Genomic DNA, 16,752 nt, shown 5'->3' on the forward strand with positions numbered 1-16,752 from the left:
ATTACAGCCTACAGATACCGCCTCAGGCAACAGGCTTTCAAGTTTTAAAACGACATTTGTACAATGAATGGCCAGTTCTCCCAGCTCAGTTTATCTTTGGTTTGGTTTGGTTTCAGCAGTCTGGCTGTTCATTGAAAGCTGTTAAGAGTTTTGAGGCTGCTGGTCAAACAAACAGCAACATGGAAGAAGGTGTTCCATGCTGAATCTCTCTGCCATCTTGCCTCTCTCTCTCTCTCTGACATCTCTCCTGTAAGACAGTGTATGATTTAACCTTTTTGCCAAGGGTTGTCTATGGGGATTGTTGCAAATACTTGGAACAGCATCATTAAGTTTGAATAATCTTTTGGATTTTTGGATAGATTAAGTTATTTTGTATTCTGTTCTCTTTTGCTTGTGTTTCGTTTGGTAAGCTTGCAAATATATTCTGTTTTGTTTAAAACTAAGTGATTGGGCCAGCTGCATCAGTTTTGGGATATCCACTCTACACCTGCTTAAAACAACTAGCAAAGTTAGGGTCTGGGCTACTACCTTAAAATGTTGCAAAGATAGACAGCAAGTTGTGAAGAGTCCACAAAAGATGGTAAGCATACAAAAAGTTGCCAGACAGAATAGGATATTTGAAAATGTGAGGTTATTCACTTTAGTAGGAAGAAAGTGTTTAAATTGAGAAAGATTACAGTTTGAGAGATAGAGGATTTGTGTTCTCTCGTACATGAATCATAATAATTTAGCTCACAGCTACAGAAAGTAGTTAGGATGCAAACAGAATGTTAGGATTATTATATGGGAGATGAAGTACAAAAGTTGGAATACCTGCTACAACCACACAGTACTGTACACAGTTTAGATCGTTTTTTTGAGGAGGGGTTGTCTAATGAGTAAAATTTGAGCAGGGTGGGTCTGTACTCGAAGCTTAGAAGATTGAGAGGTGATCTTATCGCATTAAAAAATTCTGAGGGGTTCAACAGGATAGATATATGTTGTTTTGACTATTTGTCAATGCTTCATGCACATTGACTGCCAGGTCTTGCTGCATTTCCTTTAGAATGGTACTCTTTATGCCATACAGCGTCTCCTAATTTTCATCATGAAACATATCACTTCATTTTTCCCTGCATTTTATTTCATCTGTCATGTGACAGACAGCCTGTGGCCTCTTGAAGTCTAGCATAATCTGCCTCACAGTTCACAGTGTCTCCAAGTTTCTTGTCATGAACATTTACCTCGTACCCTTCATCACCTGAGGTGCCACCAAAACACTTTAAAGCCAATTAATTACTTTCAAAGTGTATTTATTGTCATATTAGAAAATGGCACTCAAGTTGTGTATGGCTAGATCTCACAAACAGCAATGAATTGATAACAAGGTAATCTGTTTTGTTCGTTGGGAGATAGGTAATGGCCAAGGAAGTTTCTGAAGTCAATTCACTGAAGATCTTTCATTACAAACAAAATAAAACTCAAGAAGCTTACCAAGGATGGCACTTTGAAACAGATTTCTTCAAACCAGCACTCAAACATTAAACTGAAGTTAGGATCTAAGGATCAATAACAAACACAAGGGCTGACCATTCAATGTTTAAAAACTTACAAATACAATATTTCAGCAGCCTGAGGTGCATACACACAGCAGGGCACCAACCATAACACTGATGGGTACAGGTGGCATTTGATAGCAAATGGACCAGGTACATTCACCATAACATGACACTCAGAGACCAATCAAGATCACAGTTTTAGAAAATAAAACAACCTATTTTAGCATAACTACAAGATTGTAATTTGGTAGAACATAGGCAAACGCTTACAAACTTCCACAGAGACTCCCACACCTCAAGCTGAGAATATATTAGATGTTTTATGGGCTTTTTTCACTCTCTGATTACTCACCATTATATTAACCAGAGTTCAATATTAGTTTTAACACCGGCTCAGTACCAAAGTAAATTACAATTCCCCATGTCTCTGTTTCACATTAATCCTATATCATTTACATAATACAGGAATTTTAACATTCTCCTAACAGAGGGAGCCAAGATCTTAGTTTAATACCTTGTCCAAAAGAGGGCAAAAAAAATCCCTCATCATAGTTTCATAATGTCCACCTCTCAACCATCTAATAAAGCCCCTCACTAATTGGAGTACCTCTATCAAAACTTCCCTAAATCTTTTCTGTTGTAAATGAGCACTTGCCACTTTCTCTAATCTCTCCACTGAGCTAAAGACCTTCATCCCTGTTGCCATGACAGTGAATCTCTTATAAACCCTCTCCAAGATTGTGATATCCTCCCTGTTGTGGTATGACCAGAATTGGCCTTGATACTCTTGGAGGAGCCGAACCAATGATTTATAAAGAATTTAGCAACTTCCTACCTTTTGAATTTCATGCCTCAATTAATAAAATCAAAGATCGCACTACCTTAACATTTTTATATATTTTAAACTATATTTCATCTCAGTTTTGATGTTCAAAGATCTTCAAGTCCAAATGTGGAGAAAAAAACACAAAATAACCTTTCGGGTTCTAGTACAGGGATGTCAGTAACTAATGTGTATGTGAAGAGATGGGAGAATACAAAGTGATTAGTTGTTGCAGTCAGACAGACATCAAAATTATGCTACCATTGCCATCTGATTGTTAACCACCCAGTATGAGGAAATCAACTATCTCATCCAAGATTTAAATAGAATGCATCATTTATTAAAAACATTGATACTTACCAGTAGTGGTGAGTATAACTGGCCGCTTTGCTGTTGCCATGAAGGTCTTAATTGCACTTAGAAATCCAGCATCATCATCAAATATTACATCCACCTGTTTGAAAAAGGGAGAAGCAGCAACACGAGTGTCACTAGAAGTTATAAATGGTATAGAGTATGGCAACACATATAGAGGGTAGAAACTTGACATTGCAGAGTCTCACCCCAAGAAAAGACAGGTTCATTAGGAGATCCTAGCTTGTACTAGGGCACTCACATATACATGTACTTAAGAACACACGTATGTGTGTAGCCACATGTGTGCATGCACAGAATCAATACAGTGAAGGTGGAAGCTACTTACTCTATTGTGTCTGCAACAGCCCTCCAAATAATCAATTCACCTACATCCAGTTTCATTTAAACTAGGAATGTAAGCTTTCCTTCGTTGCATCCAACTTAGATGCATTAAAACAAAATCAGAGGATACAGTCTGAATGTATGCACGTATTCATTTGCATGGATTCAAAGCAGTGGATACCAGTAAATTATGGTGCTTTGCTTCAGGATATTTCCAAATGGTACAAGAGTTGAGAACAAGCCCTCTAAAGCTCAAAATTGAAAAAGGACAAACCAATGTGTACAGGGAAGCAGGAAAAGGTTATTCAACCACTCGTAGTCGACCTGTATTTTGATTAACTCACCTTGATTCTGAGATTTTAAATGGAATGTGCTCCTAACAAAGGAGATACAGTGACACCAATACAAATTGCCACCATGATCCATCTGCATACATACAGATGTATCTATAACACAGTTGCAATAAACAACCTGAATAGAGCAGTGATAAACAGCTTAGGTGCAAAATGTAATATTTTATAATGCATTCTGTAAGGCGATGAATACATGGTCAACTATACATTGTTGCTGTCCTGAAGTTTGATCAGGCTGCATTTCAAATATCATCATTTTTAACACTTGGTGGAAGCCCTTGTTACTGTTAAGTAGCCATCATGGCTAACACAGAACAGGCCTTTATGGATTTCATCAGGAATGAAGGGTTATTACTGCTAACTGGATTCCATGTAATAATAGAAAGCATCATAGTTATTTGCATATCATTTTATTATCATTTGTTTTATTCTTTTGTCAGTTATTAAGTCAACACAGATTAGCTGCAGTGTGAGTTAGTAAACATACCTCCTCAAAAAGGATGAGTGATGTGGCACTTTTTTTGCTGGATTCTTCAGAGCCAGTGTCCTTGCTTTCAGACAAGAGGGAGTCCCTAGTTACATCCATAATTTGAGGGGTGATCTTCTGGGCCTTACAATTCTTCTGTGGCTTGTCTAATATAACATAAGAAAAACTTCAACAATATTGTTAATTCTTAATTTAACCAACAGGTGTAGCTTGAGATTTGGTCATTTTCTTTTATGTACAATTCTCAAAGTCTATCCGCAGCCATCTCGCAGGTCAAGCAACAGTACTCAATTTGCAAGCTAGCTTTCAGTTAGAAATGTTCATCATTTTTACAAAGACAACTGCTTTTGTCTACATATATAGCACCTTTAAAGTAGAAATATATTTCAATGTGCTTCACAGGAATGTTTGCAACAACAATGTCCAAAACACCCAGAGAGGGTAAGGCAATTTGGCCACAGACGTTGGAAAGGGTGGGACTCTGGAATCCAATGGTACCAGATAAAAATTCTAATTGAGGTCACACATTCAGAAGACACTGAAAAGGGGCACAGGAAGGGAGTTTTATTCCTACCCTTCATCTCCTTATCTTCAAAATTTTCTGCTTCTTCAGTTTTGTTCTGTTTTGACAGACCTTTGAAGAAATTGGTTAAAGAATTTGGTGCTAGGTTCTTCTTTGAGATCTTTCCCTTTGGGGACTGGGGTGCCCTCCTGGGTGAAGAGACTACTTTTTTGGGTGAATGTGCTTTTTCTGTGGAAAGAAATCATTTGGAAATAAGTAGACCCATAAGTAGACCCAATGCAGTTGCAATTCATCTGAAGAATGGCAGAAGGTTACTTGCACACAGAAAATGTATATAGTTTCTCATTTCAACTTTGTTATGATATACTGTTATGAACTCAAGAAATTCTGGGTATACCACATCTGACAAAATATGACCTGGTTAGGTTCATATCTATTAGGTGTAACTATACAGGATCTGTAATTAAGGAGTCAATGGCATAGGTACAATGGGTTGAATCAAAGAACCTTAAAACTGCTTGCGAGCCAATAGAATGAGTAAACTGTCCTGAGGGGAGTGTTCACTGGTAATGCAATTCTTTTGCAGAGCGACAGAGTAATGCAGTAGAGGTGAAGGCCATTTAGCCCACTGCACCTGTGCTGGCTGCTCAAAAATGTTATTAATTAGTCCCACTTCCTTCCTCTTTTTCCAGAGCCCGACAATATTTTATTCCCTTCAAGTGTTTACCAGGTCCCTTCTGGAGTTAATAATGAATCTTTATAAGGAGCTCAAAGCATTCCAGATTATAACTTTGTTTAAATGTTATATAATTTGTATAAAATAGAGATCGTGTGGCCAGCAAAGGGTTATGTACTGTAAAGACCACGATTTTTATTTTTGCATTTTGATTGTGGACTGAAATGGGAAAAGGACATTTTTGAAAACCAAGGCTTGTGGAAAGTAGTACTGCATTACTTAAAAGCAAATTACCTGTCACTCATTGTAAATGCAATTCAGAATGTGGTTTTGTTCAAAACGTGGGGTTGGAAGCCCAAGTGTACACAATGAGAATTTGGTTGGAAATAAGTCACTGTTTGGGTCACATTCCAAGACCATTGTTGATGATAAAGGCTTTCTGCCTGTCAATAACTGTAACTGGTTCCTGGGTAGCTGAACAGTGGGGGGTGTGAACGTCTGGGGATGAAACCATCAGACCTCTGGAAAGGAAGGCGTTGTTCTTGGTCTACAGTAACAACACCTCGAGTCCAAAGACAGGCAATTTATTTCCCCTCATCAGTTGTTATGAACCATGGCATCTAACCAGTAACTCAGATAGTATGTGAACTAGTTGCGCTGAGTCTCCAGTGAGCAAGTGAAAGTACCAGGGGGAGGAAGATGGAGGAGGAGTAGCAAGTCCTGACAAGCCAAAAGGATCAGCTCAGCAAACCCTCTCGACAGGGATCACTAAACTGCCTTCCCAGTCTTTCCCTCTATCCATGTTTTGTGTGTGCATCTGTCTGTATGTGTAAGAGTAATTTTATAAGAAAGTTACAGTTTAAACTAGCAGAGAGTTATATGTTGACAGTTCATAATTGTTTACCTGTAGCTAAAATCAATTCATTTGTAATAATTAATAATTCATGTTAAGTATAGAAGCTTTGTCCACGTTCTCAACCTAATTCTAAAAATAAGGTAAATTGGGTAATCTTGCATACTTCTGTAAAACAGAGGCACTGTCATTGAGTCATACAGCACGTAAATAGATCCTTTGATCCATCTCATCCATGCCAACCAGGTATCCTGAACTGAACAAGTCCCATTTGCCTGCATTTTGTCCATATTTCTCTAAACCTTCCCTATTCATGTACCTGTCCAAATGTCTTTTAAAATGTAACTGTACCCAGCTCTAACACTTCCTATGGCAGCTCACTCCATACATGGACCACCCTGAGAAGAAATTGCTCCCTGATCAGTTTTAAATCTTTCCCCTCTCACCTTAAACCTATGCCTTCCAGGTTTGGATCCCTCTACCCTTGGAAAAAGACATAGGCTATTCACCTTATCTGTACCCTTCTTGATTTTATAAATCTCTATATGATCAACCTCCGACACTTCAGGGACGAAATTCCCAGCCTATCCAACCTCAACTTATAACTCAAACCCTCCAGTCCCAGAAACAGCCTTATAAATTTTCTTCTGTACCCATTCCAGTTTAACGATATCCTTCCTATAGCAGGGTAACCAGAATTGTATGCAGTATTCTAAAAGTGGCCTCACCAATGCTTAACTTTTGTGACGACTCCAGGAATAGCAGGACTTGATTTCCAGCACACTACCCCAGTGAAGCACAACAATACTTACTTGGAGATTTTGTTGTTTGTGAAGACTGAAACTTGTTGCTGTTGAAGAAAGTAGGCTTTAGGGCATTTGTTCCTTGTTTATCAACTTGGTGAGACTGAGTGGCTTCTTTCAGTTGAGAGAGAATCTGTCTGCCACTTCGCTGAGATGAAGCGTTTACTTCAAATACCTGGAAGCAAAAGTACTCACATAAAGGACATTTGACACCAAGCAGTGTGGCTAATACCAACATTAACAGGACAAGTCTAGTATTCAACTGAGAAAAAGATCTCCTTATTCATGAAGTAACCATTGAGATCAGCTTCAGTAAGATCTCATTCTTCTGAGCACCGCTCCCTTCGATTGATTGAAAGAGACATGATTCAATTACTGATTCCATGTGAGGGGTCCTTGCTAATTTGACCTAATATTTGTGGAGATTTGGATCAGGCTGAGTGTTGTTGGCAGTATAATACCAAGATATCAGATATATATAAATTAACTGGAAGAATATAAACTTTACATTTTCCAAAGAGTATGCTGAACTCGAACCTTCATGTCGTACATTGTCTGAGCACATTCACTACGAAGGCTATTACAGTCTCACAGTTTGCTCTGAAGGCAGATTGTTAATAACCAAAATCCACAAGAGTTGACTACATGGAAAATGGGCAAATGTAACTTTCATATCTTTTCATATCAATTAGCCATGGTTCCAAAAATGCAACTGGTTTGATGACTGCAATGTACTGTACCATGAAAACATTAAATGTACATCAGTTAACACAAGACACTGCCAAATCATACATCTTCTGGTTCACCTTTAGTGCTAAATACTAACACCAATCCCAAGGAACAGCAGTAGTAAAAACATTGAAGAAAATATAAATGCACACCAATTAAAAATAAGATTTCGGGGTTTACAGTCTGGATTAAGTTAAATTATATTATTGGATACATTTTTCTGCTGTATCTGAAATTAATCAATTTCTTCTGTGCAGAATTCCAAGTTAATACAGAATTTTTTAAAAATGCCATAACATTAAAGGCTATAGCCCTAGCTAGATAATGTAACTCGTATAGATTTTGTATAACTTTGGTGGTATAGACTTGATGGACTAAAAGGCCTGTTCTGTATTTCATAATTCCATACAACTTGATTACTAAACACCATGGAATTGTAACATCAAATATCTTACTCTAATAATGGTTAAGTGATGGCGGTAGTGGGAGGTGAGGAGGAGAGGAGGAGCAGCTATAAATACACTCTGTATCTGCAACAGGGAGAAGATAATCAGCCAGAGTGCCAGATGTTGTGAGCCTTCCTACTCACAGGAGAAAATTTATGCAGATATTAAGTAAGATTTAAATGAAGCCACTTTCTGTGCCATAATGAAAGAAACTGGAGATAAGCAAAATGAAGCAACTCAAATGAGCAGGAAACAACAGCTCCATACATCAGACCCAAACTATGAAAGGGGCTTCCTCTTTAATAGATTCATCAGAAACTCAAAAGGCAAGGCAAATTAGCTTTCAAAATGAACTGTACACACTTGTATAGTGTTATGACCCCAGCTTATGGTAATACTAGACAAGTCAGTGAAACCTGGGTTGATAGGCCAGAATTTTCCCATTTGGTTATCATGGTGGTCAGTCATTGCATACATTTCACAACAGTCTGCAGTGTTCTTTTAACAAAAGGACATTTATATTTACAATTGACTAGAAACAACATGGTATATATGAGACAATTCAAAAAAGTCCTGTCACTATGAGCGCAGAGAAAGAGTTTATCCCTTTTTTTCAACAATGACCTTCACGGACTCAACTCCAGTAAATTATCACTTGTATCTTCACTTTAAAATTTCTTACTTAATTGACGAGATCAGAAGCATTTCCTTCTGATGAATTTCTGCTCTTTCACCAACGTGACTCTCTTCGCTACCGCCTCTCTGAGACACAATTACTGTTATTAGATTGCTGAATGGGCCTATTTTCAAATTTAATGTTGACCTTGCTTTTGTGCACCACCTGTGCAGATGTAATCTTGTATGCCTCGCTCTGCCTAACCCCAATCAATATGTCCTTGTTTGTTATGATCTTTCTATACTGCTCACAAAATAAAAATTTTCACTGTACTTGGGTATATGTGATGACAATAAATCAAATCAAAATAAACCCACTGACTCTCTCAAACCTCCAAGAAAAATATCAGGGCTCTTTCCAGCCACTTTGGGATTACTTTTAGACTGCAAAACACATCTGCTGGTATGGTTCTTTTCTTCTGATCTAAACCTACCTCTGACTTTGTCATTTGTTTCTTTGAATCGCCAAAGCTCACCCTACTAAAGACTTCTGCAATTACTGTACTGGATAGCTCGTCTAGCCACTTAGCTTAAGTCGCATCATTTCTTGGAAGTGCAGTCCTAACACACTTTCACAAACAGCTTCCAACATCTAAAAATAAAGATCACCTTCATACGCTAAAAATCATAAATCTAACTTGATTTTAGAACCCAAGTTCCTAGATAATAATAATTATAAACTATTACTAAAGTAGCCAGAGAAAACAATAATACTTGTGCTAGCAATTCCCTCATGTGTAGAGGGTGGATGTGCTGATTACCCACTGCCATTTTGTTGCAAACATAATTTTTCTGTCTGTGTTCAAGGGTTTCTGCTGATGTGTTACTGAAGTAAAGTCAGTTGATCCTTTACCAAACTCTTGGTGCCATAACTTAAGGCATTTAGGGGCAACAAAAGTACCAGGTTGGAGAATAAGAGCACAAACCTTAAAACCTAACTCCTGAGCACAAGCATAAACTGCAGCAGTTTTCCCAACTCCAGGTGGTCCTGTAATTAGCACGGTATTGCACAAAGAATCCTCATCCTCGGAACTCTCCATATTAAAGTCACTATTGTCCCAAACATCTGAGAAGAGAGGAAGGAAGAACAAAACAGACTAGAGATTAAAGCACACATGCTGGGTACGTTAAAACAAACCAAAACACACACAGCATCGGAAACCGAAAAATAGCAAGTGACTATTAAACTCTCAAATTAAAGCTGATGTTACAAAAAATTAAAACACTGCTTAATTGAAAAGCACCCTTAAGTCTTAAGACGTTTCGTTTCTATGACGCTAGTATCTGAAATAGCAAGGGATGCAGAAGAACCACAGAATTTGACAGGGTAAACAACAAAAGATTCAATAAACACCAAGGTGAATAATGATTCTATAAGTAAGGAACAGAGCGGAATCTATAACGAGCAGAAATTAGGCCATTCAGCCCATTGAGTCAGCTCAGTCATTCAATCATGGCTGATTAGCTTCTCAACCCCATTCTCTCACTTTCTCCCCGTAACCCTTGATCCCCATGACAATCAAGAACCTGTCTATCTCCATCATAAATATACTCAATGACTTGGCTTCCACAACTTTCTGTGGCTGTGAATTGCATAAATGCACCACTCTCTGGCTGAAGAAGTTTCTTTTTATTGCCTTTCTAAAATGTTTTCCCCTTACCCCAAGGCTCTGCCCTCAGGTCTGAGTCTCTCCCACCAATGGAAACATCTTCCCAATATCCACTCTATCCAGGCCATTTCAGTATTCTGTAAGTTTCAATTAGATCCCTCCTCATCCTTCTAAACTCCATCACGTTTAGACCCAAATTCCATTAGGTTCCTCATACGTTAACCTTTTCATTCCTGGGACCATTCCAGTGAACCTCCTCTGAACCCACCTCAGGGCTAGTACATTCTTCTGGAAATATGGGGCCAAAACTGCATACAATACTCCAATACTTCTTTAATACTGAATTTCAAGTTTGGCTCTAAAGTAGCATGCATGCACTTAAATTTAATTATCTATAAATATTGACCGATGCAAAAGTATGAACTAGCTTCTATTAAATGAGGCTCCAATCTCCAGCTCTAGTAATGTTTAGAGTGCTGGTTCACATCTGAATATTCTGAGACAGCAAAACAAAATCAGGTTCCAACCTTATATTGAAGAACAATGTTTAAGAATTTCATACCCAACTTCTTGTCTTTTTCAGTCTTTTTCTCCTTCTGTTTTTTCTTTTCTTCCTTATCAGCTCTCTTCTTCCATTCCATTAACCAACTATTTTATTTCCAAATTAAAAAACAAATCTGTTAATGTATAGGACTTGATTCTTATTTTATTCAGAACCTTCCCATGTCTAACAAATACCCATATTTAAATTTTGCAAATAAATTAAGTCACTTAAAAGTAGATGAGCAGAGACATCTAGCAGAAATATAGCAGACTCAGTGACAATATCTCTGAGCATTTGACAGCTTGCTGATGCCTAGCCACAAATGGCTGTCAGTTTCTGAGATACTGAAAACAAGTGCAAGTCCATACGCTGTGGAAAAAAAAGGGAAAGGATCAAGAAAGTCTGTGGAGAAACATACATGGAAATAGCAAATGTGTGCTAATCCAAAATAAGAATTCAACTTTCTTTAGTTTGACATTCTCCATGATTCAAAAGTGAAACTTTGACACTTCTAAGACATCTTCCAGGAGGCATAAGAAGTGTACAACTCCCATTATTCTGTAGTGGGTGAAAGTTGATGATGGGTGTTGACCTTGAAGTTTTGTTTTGACAACTTCCTAACTCGTGTCAAGGCATTTAGATAGACACAGTGTGTACATCTGTATCCGTGGGAAGGGGTAGAAGAGAGAAGAACTTTCAGTGTCAAAAGTAGAAAAACTGTTTCAGCTATAACTATACTGCAGACGTGATATATGGGAATGCGTCACATCATTGCTGACCAATAATCAGCATGTATTTTGCTTTTCCACAACCATAGACAAAATGTTTTTGATGTCCATTCTGGTCAGGACAATACTGCTACCTGGCAAGGAACCTATTTGCTGGCATCAGCACCAATTTTCAGAACTCTACATTCAACATGCCACACAGCTGTTCAATATGAACCACAATTATGGGCCACCAAAAGCATTCTAAACCCAGAATCATCATTCCTCAAATAGGTTTCTGAATCGCACCAATTTGATGACTTGTTCCAGTTGATATTTTCTGAGTCAAAAAGTGTGGCGCTGGAAAAGCATAGCTGGTCAGGCAGCATCCCTGATGAAGAGCTTATGCTTGAAATGTTGACTCTCCTGCTCCTCAAATGCTGCCTGACTGGCTGTGCTTTACCAGCGCAAACACTTTTGACTCTGATCGCCATCATCTGCAGTTCTCACTTTCTCCTGGTATTTTCTGAGACAGACCTAGGGTTTTCTACAGAAACTGACTTTAGACTGCACTTATATAAAGTTGATTTCAGATTGCTCAGTAAATACCTGCGTAATTTTCTGACAGCATTGAGATTTCCCACAAGTTCACTGGAGTGCTGCGGCTGGTATTGCTCTGTCCATAGCAGATCTTCCTTGACTGGGTCTAAAATCGAAGTTCAGTTAGAATTTCAAACACAGGTTGTTGTGTTATAACGTGCATTTGGTCAGTGCGAATTCGCTGCAACGCAACTAATGAATTGGGGAAGCTATTTCTACAGCATGAACTTTTACAATGTGTATTAGCTGTAAAGCAATTATTGTGCCAACACTAGGTGCTGTTCTAAAGCACAATTTTTCAATAACGCGCGGTTGCACAAGAACACAACCATCGCATGAGAGAAGAACCGACCGTAAAAGGTTAAAAGAATTTCAGGATTATTTAATGAAAGGATTGGAAATGCAGAGATATTACTAGAACGATAACTAAAGAGACAAAGATTGGATGTAGGTTTGCTTGCTGAGCTGGAAGGTTCATTTTCAGCCGTTTCGTCACCATACTGGGTAACATAATCACTGGTGTCAGTGCTATTTATTCACATATGATGTTTCCCAGCATGGTGATGAAACGTCCGAAAATGAACCTTCCAGGTCAGCGAGCAAACTTACATCCAGAACCTCAATATGAGCTACAAATCTTCTCAAAACCCACCAGACAAAGATTGGTCAACATCTCCATCCTTGGCAAGTAAGCCTTTCGTCATCCAGGCTTGAAGTGGAATAATTCTCTTCCAAAACCGCTCGATATCTCCCTTCTTCCTTACATTTTTTTATAGTGGGACATGAGAATTGGTAGTTGGCCAGCATTTATTGCCCATTCAGAGTTGCCCTTGAGAAGGTAGTGTGAACTGACTTCTTAAACTGTATCAAAAACCACACAACACCAGGTATAGTCCAACAGGTTTATTTGGAAGTACAAGCTTTCGGAGCACTGACGAAAGAGCAGTATTTCAAAAGCTTGTACTTCCAAATAAATGTGTTGGACTATAATCTGGTGTTGTGTTAACTTTGTCCACACCAGTCCAACACAAGCACCTACACTTCTTGAACTGCGGCACAATACCCTTTATGAGGGGGATTTCCAGGGTTTTGACCCATTGACAGGAACATCAAAATATTTACAGATCAGGATGGTGAGTGGCTTAGAGGGGAACTTGTAGGTGCTTGCCTTCCGATGTACCTGCTGCCCTTGCCCTTCCAGATGGAAATGATAGTCGGTTTGGAAAATGCTGTCTAAGGATTGCTGGTGAAGTCTATCTCATGGATTGTACACACTGCTTCTGCTGAGCGTTGGTGAGACAGGAAGTGGATGTTTTTGAATGTGGCACCATTTAAGCCAGCTGCTTTGTCCTGGATGGTGTCAAGCTTCTAGAGTGTTGTTGAAGCTGCACCCATCCAGGGAAGTGGAGAGGATCCCATCATACTCCTGACTTGTGCCTTGCAGATAATGGACAGACTGTGGGGAGTTAGGAGAAGGTGAGGATTGCAGATGCTGGAGATCAGAGTCAAGAATATGGTGCTAGAAAAGCACAGCAGGTCAGGCAGCATCTGAGGAGCAGGAGTTAGGAGGTGAATTACTCACCACAGTATTTCTAGCCTCTGACCTGCTCTTGTAGCCACAATGTTTATGTGAGGTGTCCAGCTGAGTTTCTGATCAATGATAGTGCCAAGGATGCTGATCCTTGAATGTTGATCATCTGAATGTCAACTGGCGTTAGCTGGATTGTCTCTTGTTAGAGTGGTCATCACCTGACATTTACAAATGTAATGTACCACTTGTCAGGCCAAGCCTATATATTGTCCAGATCCAGTTGTATTTGAACATGGACTGCTTCAAGATCTGAGGAATCGCAAATGATGTTGAACAATGTACAATCATCAGCGAATATTCCCACCTGATGGAGGGAAAGTCATCAATGAAGCAGCTGAAGATGGTTGGACCTAGGACATTAGCCTGAGAAACTCCTGCAGAGATGTCCTGGAGCGGAGATGACTGACCTCCAAAATCACAATCATCTTCCTATGTGCCAAGTAGGACTCCAACCAGCAGACAGTTTGCCCTCGATATTCATCGATTTCAGTTCTGCTGAGAGTACTTCATGCCACACTTGGTCAAATGCTGCCTTGGTGTAAGGACTGTCACTCTCACTGCAACACTGGAATTCAGCTCTTTTGTCAATGTTTAAACTAAGGCTGTAATGAGGTCAGGAGCTCTGTGGCCCTGTCACCTCCACCTCGCTGACCAAGTGTTTGGTCTCCAGTTTTGGTTTGCCATTAATTTTTGTCTGATTACATTCCTAAGGAATGATCTAGAGAGTTTGTTTGTTGGAGGCACTATATAAATACAAATTAAGGGAAGGTAGTAGCTTAGTGGTAATCATACTGGACTAGTAAACCAGAGACCCAGGATAATGCTCTGGACACACAAGTTCAGACCTCACTATGAATTCATTAAATGCCTCATAGCCATCAAGTAATAATTGGCATAGAAACACATCTGGTTTTATTGTTCTTTAAGGAAGGAAATCTGTCACTCTTCCCAGTTTGGCCTGTAGGCAAGTCCAGACCCAGAGCAATGTGGTTGATTTAACTGCCTCTAAAATGGCCTAGCGAGCTACTCAAGGGCAATTAGGGATGGGCAACAAATACTGGGCCAATCAGCGATGCCCATATCCATGAACAAATGAAATAAAGTTGGTGCTACATTTTAACATATGTTGAGTATAGTTCGCTCACACATACCAAGTTTACAATTCTGTCGAAGGGGCTGAATGGAAAGAACAACTAGAAAGCCAAATCAACCGTATCACTTTCTCATATTTGCAGCAACCAGGTGAAGGCCAGAAATGACAAGTGTGGGAACAAGTTCTCTGCTTCTCATGTCAAGAAGTCCAAAATAAAAGAGGATAAATTTGCCCTTTTCTCTTCTCACAAGAGTACAGGATCCACAGCTAGTCCACTGAGTAAATGCATACCTGATGGTTTAGCACGACCTGCGAAAGTTATGTGCTCAAGAAGAATTACTAACTGGGCAATATTACATGTTTACCTTGAATTAATACTTTGTGATTTGTCATGCCAATGTTAAAATGTATTGTTCAATGTATGTATTGTTCAGCTCCACCCTCTCCAGAATTCAGCTTTAAAGATTTTAAGTATAGAAATTAGCTCAGTTGCCAGCAGTTTTTATTGCACCTTTTTGCTCTGTTTCAGTTATTAAAGCATTTGGAGCTATAATATAAATGGAGCTGATGAATAGAACAGACAAAATCTGTGTGAATGACAAGGCAAACTGCAGGTGCTGAAAAGTCTCACTCCTGTTTGTATGTACTTGCAAACACATGGACTTCACTAAAAATCTAAGGGCCACTTAGGAAAAAAAAATAAAATTACCATCAGAAGTAGCAGCTTCCTCCATCTTTGGTTGGTCAGTTAGTTCAGGGACTTGTGATACAGCAGGCATATTCTGTGTTTCTGTTGCTCCAGTTTTAAATTTCAACTCTTGCTGCTTAACAGATCGCCAGAGGCTAGTTTTGGAAAGAGCCACATCATTCAGGGTTTGGGCACGTCTGCTGTTTCTCTTGGTGGATTTCTCACATTGCGCAGACATTACTGGAGTGCATTCATCCCTAATGATAATAACTGAGCTCGGATCACCATCAAATGTTTTCCTCCTCTTTTGTTTCTGTTCCTGTCTTTCCTTCTTTCTCTTCCTTTTGCCCAAAGATTGTTGTGGACTGCTGCACAGAGGTAACACTTGTTGAGGCTTGGTATCTATCTCTATTACAGAAATGTCCAATTTATTAGAGGGTCCTATGAGTTAAAAGAAAAATATGTGCAAAGTTTGCAAAACGGCATAACTAATGACATCATGCATCCCACATGAAGCTGCAAACCCAGACCTCCTCACAGACACAAAATGCAGACTGCTTGAAGTGCACTGCCGTGAAAAATGCATAATGGCTGGACATCAGGATCACTCTTAATTCATCCGATGTTCTGAAAACAAACCGACTGAAAAGCTTATGTCACAGGTTACAAACAGATCACTAAAGGTAATTAGATGAAAGTGAGGGCTGCAGATGCTGGAGATTAGAGTCAAGGTTAGAGTGGTGTTGGAAATGCACAGCAGGTCAGGCAGCATCCAAAGAGCAGGAAAATCGATGTTTCAGGCAGGAGCCCTTCATCAGGAATGAGGCTGGAAGCCTCAGGGATGGGGCTAGGGGGAAGGTAGCTGGGAGTGCAATAGGTGGATGGAGGAAGGGTAAAGGTAATAGGTCGGAGAGGAGGGTGGAGCGGATAGGTGGGAAGTAAGATTGACAGGTTATGAGAATGGTGCTGAGCTGGAAGTTTGGAACTGGGATAAGGGGGGGGCGGGGGGGAAATGATGAAACTGGTAAAGTCCACATTGATGCCCTAGGGTTTAAGGGTTCTGAGGCAGATGAGGCATTCTTGTTCCAGGCGTTGGGTGGTGAGGGAGTAGTGGTGGAGGAAGCCACTCCCTCACCACCCGACGCCTGGAACAAGAATGCCTCATCTTCTGCCTCAGAACCCTTCAACCCCAGGGCATCAATGTGGATTTCACCAGTTTCCTCATTTCCCCTCCCCCCACCTTACCCCAGTTCCAAACTTCCAGCTCAACACCATTCTCATGACCTGTCCCAACTATCAATCTTACTTCCCACC

General features: G+C 39.6%; 1 protein-coding gene across 5 annotated transcripts in view; it reads right to left on the reverse strand.

Moving 5' to 3' along the window:
- The window catches only part of atad5a (ATPase family AAA domain containing 5a), a 54,177-nt gene that overhangs the window by 12,727 nt on the left and 24,698 nt on the right, over window positions 1-16,752 (reverse strand). For 3 of the 5 annotated variants that reach the window (XM_043715118.1, XM_043715119.1, XM_043715117.1), the window contains exons 11-19: window positions 15,460-15,879; window positions 12,076-12,172; window positions 10,778-10,863; window positions 9,532-9,671; window positions 6,765-6,930; window positions 4,475-4,651; window positions 3,901-4,046; window positions 2,722-2,815; window positions 1,474-1,538 (exon numbers count right to left, since the gene is read on the reverse strand). In XM_043715118.1, the coding sequence (XP_043571053.1) occupies window positions 1,474-1,538; window positions 2,722-2,815; window positions 3,901-4,046; window positions 4,475-4,651; window positions 6,765-6,930; window positions 9,532-9,671; window positions 10,778-10,863; window positions 12,076-12,172; window positions 15,460-15,879 (1,391 nt within the window). The remainder of the gene's footprint in view (window positions 1-1,473; window positions 1,539-2,721; window positions 2,816-3,900; window positions 4,047-4,474; window positions 4,652-6,764; window positions 6,931-9,531; window positions 9,672-10,777; window positions 10,864-12,075; window positions 12,173-15,459; window positions 15,880-16,752) is intronic. The other 2 variants (XM_043715120.1, XM_043715121.1) reach the window with 2 other exon arrangements.

Source organism: Chiloscyllium plagiosum, chromosome 24, assembly GCF_004010195.1.
Source record: "Chiloscyllium plagiosum isolate BGI_BamShark_2017 chromosome 24, ASM401019v2, whole genome shotgun sequence".
NCBI classification, from domain to species: domain Eukaryota; kingdom Metazoa; phylum Chordata; class Chondrichthyes; order Orectolobiformes; family Hemiscylliidae; genus Chiloscyllium; species Chiloscyllium plagiosum.